At 44.1% G+C, this 16,635-nt stretch overlaps 1 protein-coding gene across 2 annotated transcripts in view; it reads right to left on the minus strand.

Annotated features, from left to right (window-relative positions):
* PDE8B (phosphodiesterase 8B) overlaps nt 1-16,261 on the minus strand; it is a 269,542-nt gene extending 253,281 nt beyond the window's left edge. The window contains exon 1 of one of the 2 annotated variants that reach the window (XM_086698309.1): nt 16,150-16,261. In XM_086698309.1, the coding sequence (XP_086554435.1) occupies nt 16,150-16,185 (36 nt within the window). In that variant the 5' untranslated portion in view covers nt 16,186-16,261. The remainder of the gene's footprint in view (nt 1-16,149) is intronic. The other variant, XM_086698302.1, reaches the window with a different exon arrangement.
* Nucleotides 16,262-16,635: the final 374 nt, after the last annotated feature.

Raw genomic sequence — 16,635 nt, forward strand, 5'->3', positions numbered from 1 at the left:
AAATTAACAGGGCTTCAGTGATTCACAAATCTAAGAAATTCAGCAAATCTCAGGCAGGATAAACCAAAGGCATACCATGCCAAGACACAATATAATATAATTTCTGACAACACTGATAAAAAGAAAATCTTAAAAGAGAAAAAGGATACAGTAAGTACAGAGAGGAGATAAGAATGACAGACTTTTCTCATAAGAAACTATGAAAGCCAGATTAAATGGAGAAAAATCTTTAAGATGAACCGTCAACATATATGCAGGAAAAATATCTTTCAAAAAAGGAAGGTAAATGAAGACTTTTTCAGACAAACAAAAATTGAGAGGATTCATCAACAGTAATCATTCATTACCAGAAAAGTTCTAAAATTTTTTTTTTCTTTCTCTCTTTTTTTAAAAAGTCTCCATGCCCAACATGGGGCTCAAACTCACAACCCTGAGATCAAGAGTCTCAGATTCTACCAACTGTGCCAGCCAGGTATCCCTGAAAATTCTTCAAGTGGAAGGAAAATGATACAAGTTAGAAATGTGACTATATGGAAATGAATGAAAAGCATTAAAATGGTAAACAGGAAGGTATATATAAAGAGGCTTTCTTCTTATTTTTATTTAAGCTTATTTATTTATTTTGAGAGAGAGAGAGAGAGAGTGAGGCAGGGGCAGAGAGAGAGGGAGACAGAGAATCCCAAGCAGGTTCTGCACTGACAGTGCACTGACTGTTCGATGCGGGGCTTGAACTCACAAACTGCCAGATCGTGACCTGAGCTGATGTCGGGTGCTTAACTGACCCAGCCACCCAAGTGCCCCTTTATTGCTTTTAAAAGATAATTAACTTCATAGCAAAAATAATAACAACATTTTGTGGTATTTACAAAATATGTAGAGGTAAAATCAATGCCAAAAATAGCACAAAGGATGGGAAAGTGTACACAGAAGTAAAATGTCAGATTCTTACATCATACACAAAGGAATAGATCAATGGAATAGTGTCTAGACAAAGACTCACAATTTTAGGGTCAATTAATTTTCAATCAAAGTGCCAAGACAATTCAATGGAGAAAGTACAGGCTTTTTTTTTTTTTTTTTTTTTTTTTTTGTTAACAAATTGTGGTGAAAAGACTGGACATCCCTATGCTAAAACAACAAACAACCCACAGCGCTTACCTTTCACCAACACAAAGATAACTTGAAATGAATCACAGAATTTAAAGAGCTAAAACAAAAACACTTCTAGAAGTAAACTGGGGGGGAAATCTTTATGAACTTAGGTAGGCAAAGATTTCTTAGAAAGAATATAAAAGACATGAATCATGAAGGAAAACAAATTGATAAATTGGAATTTATCAAACTTTTAAGAGTCTGTTCCTTTAAAGATAGCTTTAAGAAAATAAAAAGCCAAGCCACATGCTGGGAAAAATATAATATATTCAAAGACTCATATCCAGACTATATGAAGAAGTCTTACAGTCAATAATCAGAAAACAAATCAATTAAAAATTGTGCCAAAAATCTGTAATAGACTCTTCACAATATAAGACACTGGAATGACTTGAAACACACACACACACACACACACACACACACACACACACACACACACACAAACACCTCATCAACATTAGTAATCAGTGAAAAGCAAATAAAACCACAATGAGATATCCCTATACAATGTAATGGCTAAAATGCAAAACACAGGCTATTTCAAGTGTTGACAAGGATGTTGAACAATTGGAATTTTCATACATTGCTGATGGAAATGTAAATTAGCACAATCACTTTTGGAAAATAGTCTGACAATTTCTTATTAAACATATGCATACCATACAACCATGAAATTTCATTCTAGGCATTCACCCAAGAGAAATGAAAACACATGCCCCAAAATTTGTCCATAGCAGCTTTTTTTTTAAAAAAAATTTTTTTAACGTTTATTTATTTTTGAGACAGAGAGACACAGAGCATGAAGGGGGGAGGGGCAGAGAGAGAAGGAGACACGGAATTGGAAGCAGGCTCCAGGCTCCGACCCATCAGCCCAGAGCCTGACGCGGGGCTCGAACTCACGGACCGCAAGATCGTGACCTGAGCTGAAGTCGGACGCTTAACCGACTGCGCCACCCAGGCGCCCCCATAGCAGCTTTTTAAGTAACACCCCAAAAAATGGAAACAAGCCAATGTTCACTAGCAGGTGAATAAATACATAGTGATACATGGGGCGCCTGGGTGGCGCAGTCGGTTAAGCATCCGACTTTAGCCAGGTCACAATCTCGCGGTCCGTGAGTTTGAGCCCCGCGTCAGGTTCTGGGCTGATGGCTCAGAGCCTGGAGCCTGTTTCCGATTCTGTGTCTCCCTCTCTCTCTGCCCCTCCCCTGTTCATGCTCTGTCTCTCTGTGTCCCAAAAATAAATAAACGTTGAAAAAAAAATTAAAAAAAAAAATACATAGTGATACATACATAAAATGGAATAAATACTACTCAGTGATGAAATGTGACAAACTACTAATATAAACAGCAACAGGGAAATCTCAGGATCATTAAACTGGGTGGAAGAAGACAGACACAAAAGGGTAAATATATGATTTCACTGATACAAAACTAAAAAAGCTAAATCTTGGGGCACGTAGGGGGCTCAGTAGATTAAGCATCCAACTTCGGCTCAGGCGATGATCTCACGGTTCTTAAACTCAAGCCCCATGTCGGGCTATGCGCTGACAGCTCAGAGCCTGAGGCCTGCTTTGGATTCTGTGTCTCCCTCTCTCTCTGCCCCTCCCCTGTTCGCACTCTGTCTCATTCCCTCTCAAAAGTAAACATTAAGAAAAATCGTAATTAAAGATTTAAAAAAAATTTTTTTAAATAAAAAGCTAAATCTAGTTGATTGAAATAAAAAGATTAGTGGCTACTTAGGGACTGTGGTAGAGGCTGAGAATCGACTGGGAAGGAGCGCAAGGGACAGGGTGATAAAATACATGGATATATCACATGATTATATACTTTGTTAAAACACACTAAAAGGCATACTTTAAAGGTGCATATTTTACACTAATAATGGAGCAGCAGAAAGAGAAATTAAGAAAACAATACCATTTATAATTGTACCAAAAATATTAAAATACCTAGGGATAAATTTAAACAAGGTGAAAAAAAATCTGCCCTCTGTAAACTCTACAACACTAATAAAAGAAATTAAAGATGATACAAACAAATGGAAAAATATTTCATGCTCATGGACTGTAAGAACAAATATTGTTAAAATGTCCATACTACCCAAAGCAATCTACCCGTTTAATGCAATCCCTATCAAAATACCAACAGCATTTTTCACAGAACCAGAACAAGCAATCCTAAAACATGCACAAAAGAACTTGTATAGCCAAAGCAATCTTGAAAAACAAAAACAAAGCTGGAAGTATCCCAATTCCAGATTTCAAATTATACTAAAAAGTTGTGGTGATCAAAACAGTACGGTACTGGCGCAAAAATAGACACATAGATCAATAGAACAGAGAGCCAAGAAATAAACCCACAATTATATGGCCAATTCAACTTTGACAAAGGAGGCAAGAATATGCAATGGGAAAGAGGCAATCTTTTCAACAAATGGTGTTGGGAAAACTGAACAGCAACATGTCATAAAATGAAACCGAACCACTTTCTTACACCATACACAAAAATAAATTCAAAATGGATTAAAGACTTAAATGTGAGACCTGAAACCACCAAAATTGTAGAAGAGAGTACAGGCAGTAATTTCTCTGACATTGGCTGTAGCAACTTTTTTCTAGATATGTCTTCTGAGGCAAGAGAAATAAAAGCAAAAATAAACTATTGGGACTACTTCAAAATAAAAAGCTTCTCTACAGTGAAGGAAACAATCAACAAAACTAAAAGGCAACCTACTGAATGGGTGAAGATATTTGTAAATGACATATTTGATAAAGGGTTAGTACCTAAAATATATAAAGAAGTTCTAAAACTCAACACCCCAAAAAACAAATAATCCAATTAAAAATGGGCAGAAGAAATGAACAGACATTTCTCCAAAGAAGATATCCAGATAGCCAACAGACACATGAAAAGATGTTCATCATCACTCATCATCAGGGAAATGCAAATCAAAACTACAATGAGACATCATCTCACACCTGTCAGAATGGCTAAAATCAAAAACACAAGAAAGAGTGAGTGATCGCAAAGATGTAAAGAAAAGGAACCCACTTGCACTGTCAGTGGGAATGCAAATTGGTGCAGCTATTGTGTAAAACTATATGGAGGTTCCTCAAAAAGTTAAAAATAGAACTACCCTACCATCCAGTAATTACATTACTAGGCATTTACTCAAAGAATACAAAAACATTAATTCAAAGAGATACACGTACCCCTGTGTTTATAGCAGCATTATTTACGATAGCCAAATTATGGAAGCAGCCCAAGTGTCCATCAATTCATGAATGGGTAAAGAAGATGTGATATATAGATATATGATGAAATATTATTCGGCCATAAAAAAGAATGAAATCTTGCCATTTGCAACAACAAAGATGCAGCAAGAGAGTATTATGCTAAGTGAAATAAGTCAATCAGAGAAGTACAAATACCATATGATTTCACTCATGTGGAATTTAAGAAACAAATGAGCAAAGGAGAAAAAATGAGAGAGAAAAAGATACAAACCAAGAAACAGACTCTTAACTATAGAGAAGAAACTGATGGTTACCAGAGGGGAGGGGAGTGGGGGGATGAGTATAATAGGTGATGGGGATTAAGGAGTGCACTTGTGATGAGCACAGGGTGATGTATGGAATTGTAGAATCACTATATTGTATACCCAAAACTAATATAATACTATATGTTGACCATACTGAAATTAAAAAACTTTTAAGGTATAGATTTTATTGTATATAAATAATAACTCAACAGTTTTTAAAAAAAAAACTTGCAGCATCTGCCTGAGGTTATGAACTGAAGCGTGTCCCCCAAGATTCTTAGGTTGAAGCCTAAACCTCCAATGTGACTGTATTTGGAGATAGGGCCTTTAGAGAGGTAATTAAGGTTAAACGTGGCCATAACGGCCTGTAGGACTGGCGTCCTTATACAAAAAGGAAACCACCATCGAGCTCTCTGTGAGCACACAGAGAAAACACCATGTGAGGACGTAGTGAGAAGGCAGCCATCCACAAGCCATGAAAATGGGCCTCACAGAAACCAACCCTGAAGGCACCCTGATCTTGGGCTTCTAGCTTTCAGAACTGTGAGTAGATAGATATCTGGGTTTCAGCCGCCTAGCCCGTGATATTTTGTTATGGCAGCCTGGGCAGAATAACACACGTGAGCATCAAGCACCAGACAATGATACACTCATTGTTCCTTACTAATCATATTATTCTTGGGCCTATTATATCTTTAGCCCATTGAAGCTTTTCTAGAATGCGTACTGAGAGACTAGCAGTTGTTTTAAATCTATAAAAGGTCTTGACCAACCGGTGGCCAACAAGTCAGATAGCTGGCTTGTATGTTAAACCAAAAGTGATGATGAGAACACAACTTTTAGGCCCGCAAGAGCAACCATTGAACCCAGAGGGACATTTTGGGGGTCAACTAGGAGGAGGAAGATCACAGCAGCATCTTGGTCACACCCCAATTGTGTGACAGATCTGGTATTAGTGAAAGAATTGCTTTATCTTGGCTTTTGACTGTGCCTTATTTGGCACTGGCACCAAAACCATGGATTACGGGAGTCTCTCTCCTTTTTTCTCTACCATCTCATTTATTAGATAAATTTCTGCAAGCAATGATTCCATTGGTTCTCACCTTTCCACTGGTTATGGTTCAGTTAACCAGAGGAATAATTTTTAGCTCACAAACTATGATCCATCCTTCTCCTTTAAAGCTATTTTAGGGAAATTAACATCGGGTTATGAGGAAACACTTCTCGGGGGGAGGGGAGCCTTTATTTTGACCTTGGCTTATTGAGAAGAGCTCTTGCAGTCAACGTCTGGTCTTATATATCCCTTGAAGGTGTTCTCTTCCAGGAAAACCAAAGGGCAAAAACTAAGCCAGACCATCATCACTCCTGATATCAACCCAGGTCACCAGAGTCAATCATGAAGAATTCCTAAGAATAAAAACGGACAGGGACCAGGTGGCAAGGATCAAAGACAGATGGTGAAAACTGATATCATGTTAGTGCTGCAAAGAGGTATGAGAGATATTCTAAAGTTATCTCAGGGTCTTTCTCACGCCATGCCCCATCTGTCTGCAAATCCTATTAATTCCACTTAAAAAGTAATCCAGAATCAGACCATCATTCATCTTCACTGCTATCATATTGGTCTAAGCCATCACATCTCTCACCTGGATTATCGTGATGCCTCCTAGCAGATTCTCTTGCTTCATCCTGGCTCCCTTCAGGCTACTCTCAATGCTACAGCCAACAGGGGTGTTCCGCCCACAACTGAAGTCAGATTCCATCACTTGCATCTCGCTACGTCTTTATAGCAGACAACAAGGCCCTCAGCTGTCTGGCCTCCATGACCTCCCTGACTTTAGTGTCTACTGTCCTCCCCTTGCTTGTGTCCTCCTTGCCACACTGGTCTCCTCGCTGCAACTTTAACTTATGGACATGCTCTTTCCGGGCCTTTGCACCTGCTATTCTTCCTACTTGGAATGTGCTTCCCGATTATCCATATGGCTCACTCCCTACTTCCTTCAGGCCTTGGCTCAAATGTTCCCTTTTCCAGGGAGGCCTCCTCTGACCACCCTATCTAATTAGGAAACATTCCCCCCCATCCTGGGGAGTCCTTATTGACCCTCCTGCTTTATCTTTCTCCCTATCTTTCTCTACTTTCTCCCTAGCACATACCACCAAATGACCTTTCTCTCTCTTTTTCATTCTTTACCATCTCCTCACACCGGAGGTAAGCTCCAACAAGAGAAAACTGGGTCTGTTTGGCACATGCTGGATGCTCAGTAGTTACCTGCATAAACAGTGGAAACCTACTCCTTCCAGAGACGAGAAGTCACAGGGAAGAAGTGACCACCCTCACTGTCTTCAAACTCCTCTGCCGCTCACAGCTCTTACTGACCTCCAGATCTTGCATAGACAGAGACAGAGAAAAGTCCTGCAGACCAAGCATGTGCCCCTAAACATAGGGCTTAGGGAAGGAACAGAAAGACCAGCTACACTTAGGCCAGCGTTAGAGGCCATCTAGGTATGTGAGGCAGGCATGGGCCCATTATGCAGTGAGTGGTCTCTGAGCCCCTCCCCTCCCTCCACCTGACAGCTACACTCTCCACCAGGGCTTCTCACCCGGGGACTGACCAAACTGTTACATCAAGATAACTGTTACACGCCAAGATATTGATTCTCTCAACCCGCAGGTCACCCATGCAGGGCCTTGACCAGATCCCAAGTCTTGTCCACTGACTCCAGTATCTCAGACAACAACGCCGTTGTCCTCTGTGCGCTGTGATGCAACTAGACTGGGAAACACCGCTTGACCCTTTATCCACGCAGCCTTCCCCCTCTACTCCTTCCCCTACCTTCTCCCGCCTTCCTGCTATTTTCCTCTTGTGCAATCCCTGCAGCCATAGAATCTCGTCTGCTGCTGCAGAGACCAGTGGGTGAGGTATAGCCTTTCTGGCAGAATTTTTTCCCACAACGAGTGACAGCACGTTGAGAACTCCAGTGCAAGCCACATTAAAAGATACGAAATGCCCTTCCTTAGACAGAAAAGCCTGATCGCAGATGGTGAAAACACTTCAGTGGCCACTCTCCCTCTAAAAATGCTATTCTGGGATAAAACTAAGTTCTTCTTTGAAACATGAAAACACGCATTGTAGAATGATGCTCTTCAGGCAGAAATGATGTCCAATGGGCTGTGTGACAAAGATGCTTGCAGTATATATGCCCTTTGTCAACATTACGCATCTCAATCTTGTGACGACCATTCCATCACCAGCCAGGACAGAATTTAGAACTCCTAAACCTTCCAAAGCACTCTGAGGTTACTAAGAGGACGTCCTGTGCTGATTTCAAAACAGAGGGAATCTGATGAAAGCTACCTGAGGAATTTAATTTCCTCTTTATATTCCATTCCATTGCAAGGAAGATGGTTTTAAGTTTTCTTTTAAAAATACTAAATGGAACTAGAAAACAGATCCTAAAAACGTAGAGAAGTCATTTGTTTCCATATTATTTAATCAGCCATGGCTAATTGTACATATGTTCAACCGTAAAGAATTCACGCAAGGTGGTAATACATTTATTACGTTCCTTTCCTCACAATGTCCCGACCACTTTCTTCGTTTTCTGTAGTTTTCTTAGTTTTCCGTAGATCTCACCCAGGAGGAGTAATACTTACAATGGAGGATACAAGCTGACCATGTGTGTTGGATGACTACATTTTCATCCACTTATATCTCCATTTAATTTTCTTAGTCATCTAGGGAAAATGAGAAACTCATTCAAAAATCAAAACCAGGGCGGAGACTATAGTAAGGCAAGCAAAGCAGGAGGCTGCAACATTTAAGGAGGTGCTCTGTCCCCGCACTTGGGGGCCTCCTTAAGTTTCCCACTCTAGGCTCCCCGCTCTTGAGGCATGCATTCTCTGGGTCCTGCAAGTGACCTATCTCACCCATCTGGACAGTGGGGTCAGACAACACCTGGGTCAGGGATGTGCACTTTGTGCAGGCAAGGCACCTAGGTTCCAGTCTCCTCCTTGTTGCTTTTGTCACATTTCACCAAACTAAGACACTACTGATTATACAAAACAACATCACTTTATGTATCACCAAGAAAAAGATGCTGCCCATTAAACTATGACATAATGGTCTAATGACAGTCCCGTAAGTTGCAAGAATTCATCCCACTAGCCTCTCACAGCTTCGAATTTTTTCATCTACACTGACAGATTAGGCAATTTCTCCTGCCATCAGCTTAGTTACTTGACATGTAATCCTCCTGCACGTATCTCAAAAACAAAACATAAATCTAGCTTTATGTACTTGCGGGTATCTTTTCTTTATTAAAGGCCTTTGGCCGCTACTTAAAAAAAAAAAAGAACACCAAAACTAAAATTGCGTCATCCTCCAAAGACAAATATTTGCTTTATCAATATCAAATTTATACCCCGTTCTCTATTTCCTTGACTCTCTGTGTAACTGTGTAAACAATAATTTCTTGGTTTCAGTGCTGAATCACAGCATAACCTTTTTGAAGTCATCTCAATCAGCAATTATACTCAACACATGGATTATCAACAATGTACCCACCTCGACTGAGAAGGTGAAAATATCAGAAGTTAAAACTGAGTAAATACATCCATGAGATGACAAGTACATCACAACCACTGCCTGGCCGACAGCAATTTACAAGGGGCCACCCCTTCCCCTCCCACCTCCCAGCAGTGGTGGTCACAGATTCAGGCTGGTAATCAAGAGACTTGGCTTTAATCCAACACTGCCTTTACTTGGCTTTATAGTAGCAAGCAGGATAGAAAATGCAGCGTGCACAGTGTCTGCTATCTCGTAGGAAGGCTGGCAACTACCCACGATGCAGAGTGTTGGCCTCCTGGCACCACAAGGGGGATGCAGACGGTTGCTAGGGATGAGGTGCATGGCTCACCTTGACCCAGAAAAGCCACTGCCCTGGTTACCTACTGGCTTGTTTACTACTCCAGTACTGGAGACCCAAGGCTATATGACAGCTCCACGCTCTCCCACTCCTGATACAGGAATCTAGAGTTTCCCAAAATCAAGACAGAATCATCTATGCCAGGTATAGAGCAACCCACACTCTCTTATGTTTCCAAGGGAAAGATGCTGTCAGAAGGAAAGTTGGCGGCTGTCTTTCTAGGCCTAACGCTCAGCTGCTATTGACTGAAAAACACACCCTGATTCTGGGGGCATTCGAACGGGAAAGGGAACATCTCAGAAAAACTCAAGTGCTGCCTTTACATATTACTTTAACTGCCAACCCTACTTGCCTCAACTGAAATGGAGAGAATGATTTTAAGGGCTACTTAGGAGGATAGTCTCTTGCGTTCCTTTTCTGGTCACGGATCTAACTGTGAACCTAAGACTTGAATGTGTGGGAGCTACTGGAGTTACAAAATGGTCATGCGATGACTCTCCACGAAGGTGTACACACCTCCGAGCAGGGCCTGGAAGCCCTGGCAGCTCAAGCAGCGGAGCCTCTGAGTGGTCTGTGCCCCTGGGGTGCAGGCCGGGGCACAGTACACTGCGCCCCGATGGCTCCAGGAGCTTCTGAAGTTGCAAATAATAAAGGGCATCATCCTGACCCCCTAGTATATGCCAGGCACTCTATATTTATTATCTCATTTAACTGGCACACTAGCCCTGTGAGTTAAGTACTGTTCTTCCCCTTTTACCGATGAGGAAATATTGCTGATGAGGGGTAGAGCTGGGATGAGAACTCAGCCATCTTCAGGAGTCACACTTTCTTTTTTTATGTTTATTTATTTATGTTGAAGGAGAGAGGGAGAGAGCAAGTAGCTGCCAGCAGGGGAGGGGCAGAAAGAGAGGACAGAGGGAATCTGAAGCAGGCTCCAGACTCAGAGTGGAGCCAGACTCGGGGCTCCTTCCCAGAACCGTGAGATCCCAATCTGAACCGAAATCAAAGTCAGACGCTTAACCGGCTGAGCCACACAGGTGTCCCAAGGATTCACGCTCATTCTGTCTCACCTACAGTCTCTGTCTCATGTTAGACCCAGTGCCATTTGTAAAGGGTGACTTGATGCGAGTAGTGACCACTTGAAAACAACACCCAGGGAAATGAGAACACAACACTTTTCTTGGTCAATAGGGGAGGATGAGATGTGGAGAGAAGGCCCTGGGATGTGGCTTCGGAAACACCCTGACCTCCTTGAATAAAAACAGGGTGACTATACCTCAGTAGGGGCCACATACTAAGACAATGAATTATAGGCTGAATCATGTCTCCCCAAATTCTTATGTTGAATTCCTAGCCCCCTCCCCACTGTAGAATGTAACTGTATTTGGATTGGGCCTTTAAAGAGGTCATTAACATTAAATGAGGTCATTAGGGTGGATCCCAGTCCAGAATGACTGAGACCTTGATAAAAAGAGGTTAGGGACAAAGACACAGAGAGGAGATCACGTGAAGATGCAGGGAAAAGATGGTGAAGGGGAGCAGGATGTGCTACCCCAAAATATGCCTCTTTAGCATAAGGATTATTTTGAGCTGATTATCATTTAAGGAACTGCAGACACAAAAGAAGCTCTGAAAACAGAGTAGAAGTTAGCCTTTTGTAAAGGAAATTTACATTAGAAAGGGATCTTGTACCAGGAAGAGAGCTATTACCAGAGATAACTTTTCCCCTGAAAGACTTATCTCTAGGGCAGGGCAACCTTTGTTTACCAAACATTCGCTCTTCACACCTTCCCAAGAACTGCCTTTTCCCCTTAGAAATCCCAAACCCCTTTCCCCTTCCTTAGCTCAGGATGATATATAAACTGCAATCAAGTTGCTGCCTTTTGAGTCTCATAGCTCTGTGGGACTCCTGGATGTGCATAAGTATATGTACCCAATTAAAACTTGTTTTTCTGGGTCGCCTGAGTGGCTCAGTCGGTTGAGCATCCGACTTCCGCTCAGGTCATGATCTCACGGTTTGTGAGTTCGAGCCCCCCCCCCCCCACCCCGCCCCCAGTCAGTCTCTGTGCTGACAGCTTGAAGCCTGGAACCTGCTTCAGAATCTGTGATTCTGTGTCTCCCTCTCTCTCTGCCCCTCCCCTGCTCATGCTCTCTCTCTTTCTCAAAAATAAACACTGAAAAAAGAATTTTTTTTAATAAATAAAAATTTGTTTTTCTGCTGTTGATCTGTTTTTTATTTTGGGGGGCAGGGCCTTAGCCAGGAACCTAGAAGGATAGAGGGAAAATTACATTTCCTTCTCTACAGTAGCCATTTACAAACCAAAAAGAGAGGCCCTCAGAAGAAATGAATTCTGCTGACATCTTGATCTAGGACCTCTGGCCTCCAGAACTGTGAGAAAATAAACTTCTGTTGTATAAGCCACCTGGCTGTGATAACTTTGTCGTGAAAGCCCCAGCAAACTAATGCACAACGCTATGAATTTACCACGTCATTTCCTCTTTCTGGACATCAGAAAACAACTTTTTCTAGCCTCCCTGCGTTGGGGTGAGGTCCTTGTAACTACTTGTGACCAAAAGACCATAAATAAAAGAGATATGCTTCATTCCTAGGCTGAGGCATTTAAGGGCACGTGTTAACCACTCATGGTCCTTCCTCCTTCTCGACTGCCGTAGGACAGCAGGGCCTTCATGTTCTAGATACTGCAATTACAAGATGGCAGAGCTTCTGTCAGCCTGGTTCCCTCGGTGACTGTGTGGAGCAGGGTACTCTGCTAACCTGCTTTGGATATATAATATAAGAAATAAACTTTTTTTTTTCAGCCACGGAGGTTTCAGGGTTAACTTGTAACTGCAGCATAGCCTAGCCTCCCCTCGCATACACATCTGCCCCAGAGAAGATGGGACTACCAGAAACATATTTCAGGACTTCATGTGCCACTAGGTGAAACCATATTGAATTTCTGGTTTTTTAGGTAAAAATGCTCACATATGAACAACTGCATTTGTTCAACCTCTAATTGTACATATTTGCAGAAGCAACCTTAAAACCAGTAAGTTTTACCACCTCTAGTTTACAAATGCTATGTCCAAGACCCATTCAGATTCAGTGATTCGCCAAAAGCCCAGAAACATGTTAGTGGAAGAAATGGACTGCAAACCAGAAATTATATTTCTTTTTGTGAAGGCAAGTTGGCAGTATCTATTAAAAAGTATATATCAAATGGTAACTATGTTCTTTTGCATAGCAATTCCCCACTTCCTAGGAATTGATCCACCAGAAATATCTGAACAGATGTGCAGAAATATATAAATAAGATACACTATGCTAGCGACTGTATGTGATTGTGAAAATTTTGAAATAATCCAGGTGCCCAGTCAAAGGGAATTGGTAAAATAAATTATGGTTCATCCATCTGCACTCAGATCTACATAGTTAAAAAAGAGTTCAACCTTTTTGTCCACATGAAATGCATCCAAGACACCCAAGTCATATTATAGAAGCATATTGATAAAAAGCAGAAAAAGAAAACTAAATTGGGATGCCTGCGTGGCTCAGTCAATCATCTGACTTCGGCTCAGGTCATGATCTCCTGGCTGGTAGGTTTGAGCCCCACATCAGGCTCTGTGCTGATAGCTCAGAGCCTGGAACCTGCTTCAGATTCTGTGTCTTCCCCTCTCTCCACCCCTCCCCTGCTCACACTCTGTGTCTGTCTTTCAAAAATTAACAAATGTTAAAAAAAATTTTTTTAAGTAAATTAGCACTCATAAAAGATTTATTAATTTCCATGCACTGAGGTGTATAAAGTGCCTGATACTTATTTAGTAGCCACTTTTTGCCTTCCCAACCTTCTCTCTGTTGCATTCTGATTGAATCATTGCAAATAAACCCAAGTAGGAGGTCCAACTCTACCTACCAGCTGTGTAATGTCAGGCAAGAAGTTTAGTTCTCACACCTATGAACTGAAAGAAATAATAGCACTTCCTCCAGAAGGTGTTGGTAGGATGACCTTATACTGTGTATATAAGGTGCTCAGAACAATGCTTGGCACACAAGTGCTTAATAGATATTCACCATTATGGTAATGGTGATGATGATGATACTCATCTCTGGAAACTGAAGAAACAAGGTTTCTTGCAGCATGTGTTGTATTTACTTCTGCTTTTTTCTCTCTTAAAAAATTATCTAGTAAGAAAACATAATAAATCATTCTGCTTATTTCCCTTGCTGAAATTAAATAAAAAGGCAATGCTTTTGAAAGCAGGGCTTATCCCAATAAACTCTAGTAATGTTAGGTATTCCAATACTTAATGTGGCTTCTAAAGACAATTTCATTACTTCATTACCCAACCGATAAACTGCTTTTCTGGAGTTCATAATAATGGAGCCATTCATAAATAAAGTGTTTATCAGAGAAAACCTGAAGTACGTCCACTAGCCATACAGCACACTCACCCTCTTCTACCGCAGGATCAACTTGGGGCTTCTCCTCTACTCATTTCTGTAACACCCTGCTTGTGGCAAGGATCTTTCAAATGCACAGAAAGAACCTTTTATGTAACCACACACTAACTTCAACAGGACTCTCTATTTGAGGTCCTTCGCAGTGCACTCTAAGTATTAACTCGACCAACCAGGCTTATTTCCACAGACCTTAAGCCTGAAAGATTTGTGTGGCTCTATAAACAGACTGGAATTAAAATTCAATTCACCCACCGTTCTGATCCAGTATCCTTTCAATCCATGCAGTCTCTGTGGAACCAAGTATAATGAAGAAGGCAAAAACCTAGGCTATCTAAGCTTGACAGATTTTGACTACAGTGGACCCCAGGATTGAAGGTTCTTTTTGAGTGTTTTGCAGTAGCAGAGGCCCAGATTTTGTGTGGCCCGCCCAAAAGTGTCACAGCTGCTCAGTGGTACAGCTAGGGCTAGAACCCAAGGACTGGCTTCCCAATGAATTCTCTTTCCGCTGCTGCAGACTATCATTCTTCCGTTTTTGCTTCTTGGAAAACCAAGCAAAGTTAAAATAGCTCATTCGAGGTCAGAGGGGCAGTCAAGCAGAACTGGCAATGCCAGCAGGCAGATTATAAAATCCTAGAGGGAAGGTCCTCTGCACTTCACCTACCCCCACCGGCCCTATGTAAATGTTTTTGTTGATTGTCTCCCAACACAGCTTGGAGGAAGTTTCTCTTCTAGGTGAGTACTAGGTGTTTAACTTCAGGTTCTGACACACGTGTCTGTTACCGACAGAACAGGCAGCACGCCACCCCTCCCCCCCCCCACACACACACCGCCCCACTGCCGTAAACTGGCAGCTGGCAAAAGTTTCGGAGGCAGATGCCCACCACTGAACTGCAGTGGTCGTGCAGTCCTAGCAACTCGCCGCCTGCCACTCGCCCATAGCAACTATTCAGCGACCTTTTATTTTTCCCCCTGGAGTTGGTAACTTGGAGACTGCAAACTGGTGTCAGATTGAGCCGGAAGCAGAATGGATGGGCACGGCTAGTCTTGAGGGTACAGGAGAGCCCGATGCAGATTTTAGACCACTAGCCAAGCCTCATCTTCCGCAACAGTCCGGGGACCCGTGTCTACTTGATTCTGGTAACTAAGTGCACTCGGGTGACGCTCGGGCGCCCAGCAGAACGCCCACAAGTTCAGAATGGCAGCTTGTGGATGCAGCTTCCCCCTTGGACGAAACGCTCCTCCCTGACCTGCAGGCTGTCCTCACCCGCGCTTTCCTATGCCCTACGGCGTGAGAGCCTCCTTTGCACCCACGTTCCATCTCCCCCACCAGAGGCGGGTGGTTTAAACCTCACACTCAGTCTGTGTGCCCGGCGAGCGCTGTCCGGGGAGCTGCGCGCGCGGGTGGGAGCCGGTCTCCGGGATCAAGGAGTCCGGGACCCCGAGCGAGGGCGCGGAGGCTTCCCGCCCCTGGACGCCTCCTCTTGCCCCCCATCCCCCCCCCACCCCCCACCCCCCCCCCGCCCTCCGGCTGGGGCTGGCGACGGTTCGCTGCCCGGGCAGGGGAGCAGCTACAGCAGAAAAGCAGGGACGCCGCGGCGGCGCAGAGAGGCGTGGGCAGCTCGGGGTGCAGCGGGAACCCGTGGCCCCCGCCCGGCGTCCGTAGCCCTGGTTCGGGCTAACCCCAGGGAAAGAGGCGCGGCGGCTGCGCAGCGCCATCCCCGCAGGGCCGGCTGCTGCTGGTGGGCGACGTGTTAGCCCTCGGAATTATGAGGCGGGCGGCTACACCGGACGCTCCAGGTGCTCCCCTCCTGGGAAGCAAGAAGGCACTGGGGCACCGCGACACGCAGAGACCGAGAGGAAGAAGAAATACCCCTCCTCAGCCGCGAAGGTGTCCGAGAGGGTCTTCGGGCGGCAGCTCTGGCCTGGTGCCCGCGCACTGTGCGCGCACAACCCGCTCGCCGCCCGGCCCCCGCTCCCGCGGCGCGGGGGGTGGGGACGAGGCGGTCTCGGACGGCGCAGGGCGCTGTGCCCGCGGGACGTGCGGACCCCGCGCAGGGGGGCTCACCTGGCCGGCGCTCGGCGGGCAGCGCGTCTGCTCCATGCGAGCGGCGGGCACGCGGCTGCCGCACGCCGCACCCCGCGCCTCGCGCCCACGGGAAGGGTCCGGTCGTTCCGAGGGACTCTGGCCCCGAGCCTGAGCCTCTTAGAGCTTTCACTCCCCAGGCACGTCCCGAGGCCGGCGGGTGCCTGGGTCCTAGCGCCCCTCCCGGGGTGTGGAGCCCCGACTTCGAGCCCGCTTAGCGCCCCCCTAACTACTCGGCTCCCCTTCAGCGCCTCCCCCGCCCCTCGAGAGAAGCCGGGTCTCGCTGGAGCTGCCCAACCTGGGGCTGCTGGAGACTCGGGGTTCGGGCACAGAGCTTTCTCCTCATCGTGCCCACCCGCCTCCACTCTTCTTAAGTCTCTTACCCCCAAGAAAACGCTGAAGGATCAGATTTGCCTCATTCCTCAATTCAAATTCGTATACGTTATTATTTTTAAAAGACTGAAAAGG

Source organism: Puma concolor, chromosome A1 (genome assembly GCF_028749965.1).
Source record: "Puma concolor isolate L17-30 chromosome A1, mPumCon1.1.hap2, whole genome shotgun sequence".
NCBI classification, from domain to species: domain Eukaryota; kingdom Metazoa; phylum Chordata; class Mammalia; order Carnivora; family Felidae; genus Puma; species Puma concolor.